At 33.1% G+C, this 9,864-nt stretch overlaps 1 protein-coding gene across 1 annotated transcript; it reads right to left on the reverse strand.

Annotated features, from left to right (window-relative positions):
* Positions 1 to 5,209: 5,209 nt before the first annotated feature.
* On the reverse strand, positions 5,210 to 6,358 carry LOC145075668 (transcription termination factor MTERF8, chloroplastic-like). The gene has a single exon (XM_079021826.1). It carries the CDS (start codon positions 6,356 to 6,358, stop codon positions 5,210 to 5,212), a length of 1,149 nt encoding a protein of 382 aa, XP_078877952.1.
* Between the last annotated feature and the right edge of the window lie 3,506 nt (positions 6,359 to 9,864).

Here is a 9,864-nt window from a genome sequence, read left to right on the forward strand (position 1 = left end):
GAAAGTTTTAAAAAAGCTTCTTGAAACTAGTCTATATAGTTTTTTATAAATCTTGTTTATGAGATATTTTTTGGTCTATCAAAGATGATAATTTAAAAAATCCCAAAAAATAAGTTAGATTATAAGCTATTTGTGGCGCGTCAAACATAACCTAAGATCTTGTTTGGTAAAATAAGTCAACTTATTGTAACCATAAAAGTAGGAGTAAATTACACAAATGGCCCCTATGGTTTGGGGTATTTTGCGCGTTTAATCCCTAACTTATTATTTTAACTCGGAAGTTCCCTACTATTTGTTTTTATTACGCATTTGTCCCTAATGTTAGTTTTTGTTACGCGTTTGATCCATGTCTTACCTAAAAAGACTATTATTTAAAGACAAAACTTCAAAATGGTCATTGTGGTATCAGAAAATTTGAAGTTTGGTCCCTAATTTACAAAATCCTCACGGATAGTCCTTGTGGTTTCAAAATTTTTAATGTTTAGTCCTTCAGCCTAACTCCGTCAGCTTTCTACCGTTAAGTGAGGGGCATTTTCATCATTTAAATACCCAAGGACCATTTATGAGGTTTTCTCTTATTTTAAATAAAAATAAAAAATAAAATTTAATATGTAAATGGTCTCTCTCTCTCTCTCTCTCTCTCTCTCTATATATATATATATATATATATATATATATATATATATATATATATATATATATATATATATATATATATATATATATATATATGTGTGTGTGTGTGTGTGTGTGTTAAGAAGCATCACCCCAGACACCTTCTATTGTTGTTTTGCTCGACCCCTTCTTTCCCTCGAAGCCACAACTCCGGTGAGATAAGCTAACAGTCGACGAAGAGAGCCCACCGGAAAAATCGGTTGTCAACCTCTCCACCTCCCCTCGGTTGCTGAGCAAACCCACGAACCACCACCTGCTGTGTTGTTTCCGATCTGCTCTTTCCCTCCCTTTCTTCTCCGTTTTTTACCAATCTCTCCACCTCCCCTCCATGGCTTCTTGTGTGATGTTGCAGAGCATCGATATGTACATTTGGGTTTACAATCTGTACAACAAATCCAATCAATGAATCAGTTCGATTCATGGTTATGCAGACAAAATTCATCATCGTCAATGCATTTGAAAAATGTTGGGTATGCTAGATCGCCGGAAAACGAAGCTAATTCGACCTAGTTTATACATAATGGAAGTTACCTGAGCAAAATCGGCGAATGCGATCAAGAGAATCAACGATAGGACCAAAAGCAAAGCGGTGTACGGACATCCTCCTCCTGCTATTTTATCTCTCTTTCACTCACTCACTATAAAAAAATGGAAATCTGATGAAATGTGAGTGAGAAAGAACAGATATAATGCTATGAAATGTAGATTATGAATAAGAATTGAAATGGGATTTGGAATTGAGAGAGAGAGAGAGAGAGAGAGAGAGATTAAATTTCTTTCATTTTTTCTTTTTTTCAATAAAAAATTAAGATAATAAGAGAAAATTTCATAAATGGTCCATGGGTATTGAAATGACGAAAATGCCCCTCATTTAAGGGTAGAAAACTGACGGAGTTAAGCGGAAGGACTAAATATTAAAAGTTTTGAAACCACAGGGACCATCCGTGAGGTTTTTGTAAATTAGGGATCAAACTTCAGATTTTCGGAAACCACATGGACCATTTTTGAAGTTTTATCTTATTTAAATAAGGAAAAATGTTGGGGTGGGGTGGGGTTGGGGTGTGTTTATTTAAATGAAATAAAAATAAAAAAGTCAAGAGAAAAATAGTCTTTTTATGTAAAACAGGGACCAAGCGCGTAAGAAAAACAAACAGTGGAGACCTTCTGAGTTAAAAAAATAAGTTAAGGACTAAACACGCAAATTACCCCAACCATAGGGACCATTTGTGTAATTTACTCTAAAAAGTAGTTTATCATAGTTTATAAAGTAGCTTACAAATAAGAAAAACAAAGCGTTCAGTCCCTATTTTCAAAAATTAACTTGGACGGTCCCTCGTTTGGTTTAAAGCTACATGTTTCATCCCTAAAAGACGATTTTATTGCAGGTTTAGTCCATACCAGATTTAAAATGACTATAATGCCCATGTGTATTTTTTTAAAATTAATCTAATATTATTTATCATTATTTATCATTTAAAAAAGGAAATTGGGGACACTCTCACCCACCCTCTACATCTCCGCTTTCTATTTTCTTTCAATATTGTAGAACCCACCGGCAAAATCATATGCTTCTGGCAAGCTTCAACATACCCATGAAGTCGTTATGCACCTCAAAAGCTACCATGAATCTTAAATCAGACACCATAGGAGCAAGGTTAGCTCCTCTCGATTTGATTTTGTGATGGGGGGGAGCCATCGATAGAAAGATATGAAAATAGAGACTAAACACGTTTTTTGACATATACACGAGGGACGACTCGAGAATTTAATTGAAAATAGAGACTAAATACGTTTTCTGACATATACACGAGGGACGATTTGTGTAATTTACCCAAATAACTTATTGACAAACTAGCTTATATGTTAAAAACTAATGTTTCAACTAGTTTGCCAAAAAGTGCATAACATTGTGTTTGTCGCAACACAACTAACTTATTTTTTTAGCTTTTTAAAATTGTCGTGTTTAACAAGTCGAAAATTAGCTTATAAACTACCTTTTTAAAAAACTACTTAGACTAGTATTTTAGAAACTTTTCTAAAATATCCCAAATATGCCCTTAAATAAATATAAAACAAAAATTCTTCTATATGCTTTTTTTATATCGTTTTATATTTTACAACTAGTTTATCAAACGATCATCTTTTGTTGGTTGACTTATAAACTAGCAGTTAGTTAACTTTTAGCTAATATGTCTAGCATGACCTAAGTCTTCATTGCATGTATTTTAATTTTCAAATTACAAATTAATCGATATTTTAATTTTGCAAAATAAACTTACAAAATTAAGTTATTTTTAAACAAATTAATTTTGAAAATAAAAGTGTATGATATAACAATATACCATATAGAAGTCGAATCAAATTATATTAAATTGAAGACAAAACTTTAAAAATGGTCCCTGTGGTTTTTGAAAATATCAAGTTTAGTCCCTAAATTCAAAAAACTTCACAGATGGTCCCTGTGGTTTCAAAACTTTTAACAAATGGTCATTCCGCCTAACTCCGACAACTTTCTACCGTTAAGTGAGGGACATTTTCGTTATTTCAATACATAGGGACCATTTATGAGGTTTTCTCTATTTAAAAAAAAGAAAAAAAAATATAATTATTTAATTAAAGGGCCCCACCTCTCTCTCTCTCTCTCTCTCTCTCTCTCTCTCTCTCTCTCTCTCTCTCTCTCTCTCTCTCTCATCTATATGCTTCTTCTTCTTCAACAATCTTCCTTAATCTTCATCAATAAACACACAAACGCAAACATATGATATTTCCCAACACCACCTATGATCTTCTTCTTTTCACCAGATGAACAAAAATCCCACCAAACTCCCTCTCAGCCTCACTCACTCTCGTAGGATCAGAAACAGTAGAAGAATCAAGCTTTTCTGTTTAAAATCCAGTATTTCACCTTCAAATTAATTATCCTGCATCTGGAAATCAATAAGAATGCTCATCTTTGTAAGTGATTCGGGATTCGACCACCAAATTTGTTGCTCTAAACTTTAATTTCCCTCAACAGCCCAATATTTCTCACATCTGGCATCAATCCTCCAAAATCGTTGTTCGCAAAACTTGGGGTTCGAATGCTTGATACCTCAACCAAAATTTCCATGTCGATTGTCCCTATTAACACCAAATTCTCGAGCTATAACCCTAACACACTCAAATAGTTCTCTTATCGGTGAGCTCTGTTTTCTTTTCTCCTGATCTTGCCATGATTACCGACAACTTTGAGACGAGCGACGATTTGGTTGTTTTTTTACTTCCCTGCACATTTTTTTACTGGTTCGTTCGATTTAATTTTGGGATTAAACAAGATTGATATAGAAAATAGGGAGTTTGTGTATGACCGATCCTTATAAGGGTGGGACTAGCTTCTAAAGAACATTCAATGGCATAAAAGGTCAAATTGGTCTTAGCAAAAAACAACAGCTCCTCGGGTAACAAATAGGTGAACAGCTCAAAGGATGCTCAAATAGATCAAGAAAATGACGTTAGGTGCATCAGTACACGATATATATAAAGGAAAAAAAAACCAAAGCAGTTGAGCAAACATAAACCAATGGTATCTGAAAATTGTGTCGAGAGAGAGAGAGAGGGTGGGGCCCTTTATATATATATATATATATATATATATATATATATATATATATATATATATATATATATATATATATATATATATATATATATATATATTAAATAGAGAAAACCTCATAAATGGTCCATGTGTATTGAAATGACGAAAATTCCCCTCACTTAACGGTAGAAAGCTGACGGAGTTAGACTGAAGGACCATTTGTTAAAAGCTTTGAAACCATAGGGACCATCTGTGAGGTTTTATGAACTTAGGGACTAAACTTGATATTTTCGGAAACCACAGGGACCATTTTTGAAGTTTTGTCTAAATTGAAAGTTATACAATCTTCTTTAGCCGTTTTATAATTGAGTGGTGTTTTGGAAGTTTAGAATATATTATCTGTTTAACTAAATATTCACCATGTTTACATATATGAAATACTTCTTTTGCACATTTTGACTTTTTGAGTCATTCATATATTTTAAGGTAGTGTTTGGTCGATGAATTTGACCAAGAAATGAAATGGTTCAGTGAAAAAATATGTGTGATTTGCCTATGGAAGGAAAGCTACATTCCTTACCTCCTTTCATTTTGTCAAATATAAATCCTATTTTTTTTAAATTTCATCATACAATGGAACGAGATATTGCAATAGGATTAATGTCATAATTGGACTATTTAAACTGTTCAAAAAACACATACGAACTGTAAAATTGATTTCATAAGATAATTTATTGTTACATTTTGTTCAAAAAAACTAACTATGGAACAAGTTAGTTATCTCATTGATTCCAATATATCACCAAATGCTTCTAAACAAATGACAAATTATTAATAGCAAAACAGAGTTTAAAACTAACAAAATCACTTCTTATGTATCATTCTTTCTATTCTATAGTGGTTTCACGAACCCTCAATAAGGTTGACTTTTAGTCAAAGGAGCTTTAAACAACTAAATCATTCAACTACTTTCGAATTCTTCAATCTATTCTTATATATTTCACATAAACCAGGTATGTGACTCTCAAAGTTCTTCAAGAAACCAAGAAACTTCGACTCAGAATAGTTAACAAGTGTACTAAGAGATAATGACTCTTTCACCAGTTCCTTCTTTTTCAAGATTTTGATAATTTCAATCCTTGGTTTCATTCGTTTCTCTAAACTCAATGTCCAGAAAGATGTGGAACCCATCAAGTATGATGGAGTATACTTAAGTTCCTTCATGAAATAGTTCAATTTATCAACAATGTAAGCTTCCGATTTGTTCAAACAGTAAGGTTGAGACTTGAGCAATCTACCTATTTCCAAATCAGACCAACCAAATCTCCTAAAAACTTGTAGATTCTTCTCAATTTCTGATTCGCTACGATACATAACAGCAACCAATGCATGAATCAATAGAGGTGAATCACGAGAAATACCTAATTTTTGTTCAAGATATTGCAGCTTGCTTTCAATCAATTCCGGTGTCTGCTTCATACGCTGAGGATCAGTGACTAAAAGCTTCAAGATTTTCTCATCGGATAGACCGTATTTTTTCAGCAATGATATGTTTGCCGATATTCTTCTGAGAGACGAGTTGGGTAACAGCATCCACTTTGATCTATTAATCATTTTAACCACGTTCTCATCACATCCGAGTAAATTTCGAAGATAATCAACAGTAGGAATGATTTGCGTATGTAACCCCCTGGAGAAAATAAGAGGATTCCTCTTAACCAGCTTCACGAGATCTGGCCCTAGTAACCCTAGTTCCGTGAAAACCTTTAGTTTCGGTTCTAGGGTTTTGTTAGGTTTGACTGTAAGAATTCTGGGAGCCATTGAGACGATGTCTCTGATCTGGACGTTGTTTAAGCCGTATTCTTTGAAGATGTTAACAACTAAATTAGAATTGGCTGTGGATTTGAGATGAGGTACCTCTGAATAAACAGCAATGGCGTCGTCTTCATGGAATCCGAGAGAATCGATTAGGTAATTTAAAACGGGATTTGTAGATACGATTTCTGTGATTTTTGTAGACGACGAGGAGGATGAAAAGGAAGTAATCGAGAACTGGAAATGTGATCTCAAGAAGAAGAAAGGAATTGTTCGATAGATTTTGAACATCTTAACATCTCAAACCCAAAGTGTGAGTGAGAACTGGGAAAACGGCTAATTGTGTCTGCCGAAATGGTCTTGTCCCCTTTTCGATCCATTGTGTTTGGGTTGCTTTTGAAAACAAGTTATTAACTTAATTCACTTCTTAAAAAGTCACTAAATTAAAAATGTAACGCCGTGATCGGTTAATTGTTAGACTTGAGAAGTCAATAAATTAAAAAGGTATACTTCTGGAAAAAAAAAATTATGTAAGATGATCTGGAATACCAGTCCCGATGGGTCTCATGGTTGATCGTGCACACCATCCCAGCCATTTGCGATCGCTCGTTTTCATGACGGGGAAGATGAACAACAATAGGGGTCTCTCTTCGTCTTTGTCTTCTTCTTCCTCTCTCTCTCACACACACACACATACCGTGGAGAGTACTATATGGAATAAGGGTGGCTCGTCACTGGATCGTGGTGATTGATCTGGAAGCTCTCCACGACAGTTGTCGTGAAGAGTATTACAGATGACCTAAGCTGTAAAAAAATTGGTTGAAATTAACTTTTTGAAGTGTATTTGGCTTTTTTATTCTAAAACCTCAGTCACATAATCCTTTTTTTAGTCATCATGTTAAATTATTGATTATAATTTATAAGACACTTGTCAAAAAAAAAAGTTTTTGGTTATAATTTACACCAAATTCTTTTCCACTTCAACCATATATTAAAAATTTACATTAACAATATATTTTAATATTATAATAGTTTTGTTATTATATTATATCATACATTTTAGCTATATGAATCCTATGAAAGACAAAATTGCAAGTTTGGTCCTGTGGTATGTCAAAAATTGGATATTTGGTCCAAAAAGTTTTGGGATTGCACCGGTGGTCCGAAAGGTTTGATTTGTTGTGGAATTGGTCCAAAGGCTTAACAGCCGTTTGTGCCCTTTGTTAGTGTGAGGTTATTTCTGCCTAAAAGGATTGATCTTGTAAATTATTTGTCAAATAAGGGTAACTTTTGAATAAATTAAATTAAAGTTTGATTCCACTTTGACTTTTGACCGGTCAAAATAGGAACCCGATTTGAAAGTGGTCAAGGGATTTTTTTTTGTTCATCATTTGATCGATCGTCAAGGGGAACGCAAAGGAAATGAATACAAAACACGAAGGGAAGAACAAATGCATAATCGATTGGGAGGAAGAGGAGATTGGGACGGGAATGAACCGAAGGCAGTCAAGAAGAACGCACACAAAATCAGTGAATGTTCGATCGTTCTTTTGGCTGGAGGAAGGGGGTCTGATGGCTTCTGATTTTTCATCGATTGATTCGTAATCGGTGATGGCATCTGGGATTCAACTTAGGCCGAAGAAGAGGGAACGGAAAAGAGGAGGCAGCGAGGGATGTTAGGAGGTGGTAGTCGACGAAGAGAGACAACCGAGCCTATTAGATCAGCCCTCGCAGGATAAGAAACCAGTCAAGGAGGCCGCCGGAGCAACCCCTTCGCCATCACTGCTGTTGACAACAGCCACCACCGAACCACTCTTGTACTTTCGTTTTCCTTTTCCTTGTCCAAACAAGCCAAGCACAGGTGGTGCCCTCCATGGGATCGGCAACTGCTGCTGCTTTCATTCCCTTTTATTCTCCGATCAGACACGAAGGTGAAGAACCCCTCCTCCATCGTTTGTGTTACAGGACCAAAACAATCATCGATTTTTGATTGCTTCCGTTCGTTCCTTCTTTCTTAATCTGATGAAGACAAAGTCTTTTCCCCCGATTTGTTAAGATGATGACCGTGTTGATCCCTTTACCCAATTTTTGTATCAAATTGGCAAAACCAGTCCCTCTAGTTGTAGCTTTAAATTAAAATTAGCCACTAGACATAAATCTTTTCAAAGCATGTCCTAATTTAATAAGATTTTAAAAGAAGGGGTGTGAATTGACAGAAATACCCTCACACTAACAGAGGGCGCAAATTGTTGTTAAGCCTTTGGACCAATTCCACAACAAATCAAACCTTTTGGACAACCGGTGCAACCCCAAAACTTTTTGGACAAAACATCCAATTTTTGACATACCACAGGAACCAAACTTGCAATTTTGTCTCCTATGAAATCATAAACAACCCTAAAATAAAACAATACTTCTTCCACCAATCAATCAATGGTGATGCGGAAAGAAAGTTTAAATTGACACGATGGATTCCGATGGTTGCCCATCCATCTTTTGTTAATTGTAGCTTTCTTCTGCTCTTACATCTATTCAATTTGGTATAAAAATCGATATAATACACAAGTTATAATCTAATGATATTATATTAGAGTTTTTTAAAAATATTTAGACGATCTATTGGAGTTGTATAGAGCTTTTTAAAAATATTTGTTTGGATTCAAATATACAATGACAACATGTAATACGCAGATAAAATATTGTTAGAGTATTATGACAAAAACAATTTATATGTGTAAAATAACTGGAAAAAAATATATGTTTGACCTTTTTTTTTTATCTTTTTATATGTAATACTTCATTTTTAACCATTTATAACTAGGTGTGAGACCCGTATGTTATACGGGTTGATTAAAATAAAATGTTAAATACGAATGATTTAATGGGAAGTTTATTTTAATTTGAACTTTAAAATAATTATAAATTATAAGAAAAAAAACATGAAAAAAATTAAAATTATTTGTTTAGTTGTTAAACCCATGTACTAAACGTGTTAATTATAACAAAATGTTAAATACAAAGGTTTAAACTGTAAATTTATTTAAAATTAAATTTGAAATTTGAAAATTTACATTAATATAGTAATTATGATATGTTTAATTTATGGAAACTAAATTAATGATATATTGAAAAATGAAAAATAAAGTAATGACAAGTGGAAAATAAATATTTCAAAATTATGACAAAATGACATGTGGCATAATGCATGAGATAATGATATGTGACAAAATTATTTTCATTTATTAGGGAGGAGATTATTTTCACATCAACAAAAGTTTATATAAGCAATAATTAACTTTTTTTTTATTTGCCAAGAAGTTTGCTTTGATAATTTGATTAATAGTTTTTGAGAATTTTTTGATGGTTTTGTCTTTTAGCTTTTTAAGAGGAAAAATTCATTCATGAGCTTTTAGTTTTATGTTAAACAAAAATAAATCCAAAAACTAATTCAAATAGCTTTTAGTTTTGAGTACTTATTATTTAATTTTAGAGTATTTAAAAACTATCAACTAATTTTACAGAATACTATGCGCAAATAAAAAGTATAACTTCCAGCTAATTTTTCTAAACACGTAACTATAATTTGTATCCCAGTGAATATGTACATGAAATTGAGAAAAAAAAAACAAAAAGGAAGACAAAAAAACATCCATTGCAAAGATTGAGATAATCTTACTAAACTTTGACAAAAATGAATTAATTGATATAACTATTAATGTAGATGTATGATTGACAAACATAATTTCTTTCACCATGGATTTAAAAGGATAGAGTAAAAGTAAAAACCCATTTCAAAA

The sequence above is a fragment of the Lactuca serriola genome, chromosome 9, assembly GCF_051521515.1.
Source record: "Lactuca serriola cultivar US96UC23 chromosome 9, Lser_US96UC23_V15, whole genome shotgun sequence".
Lineage (NCBI taxonomy): Eukaryota > Viridiplantae > Streptophyta > Magnoliopsida > Asterales > Asteraceae > Lactuca > Lactuca serriola.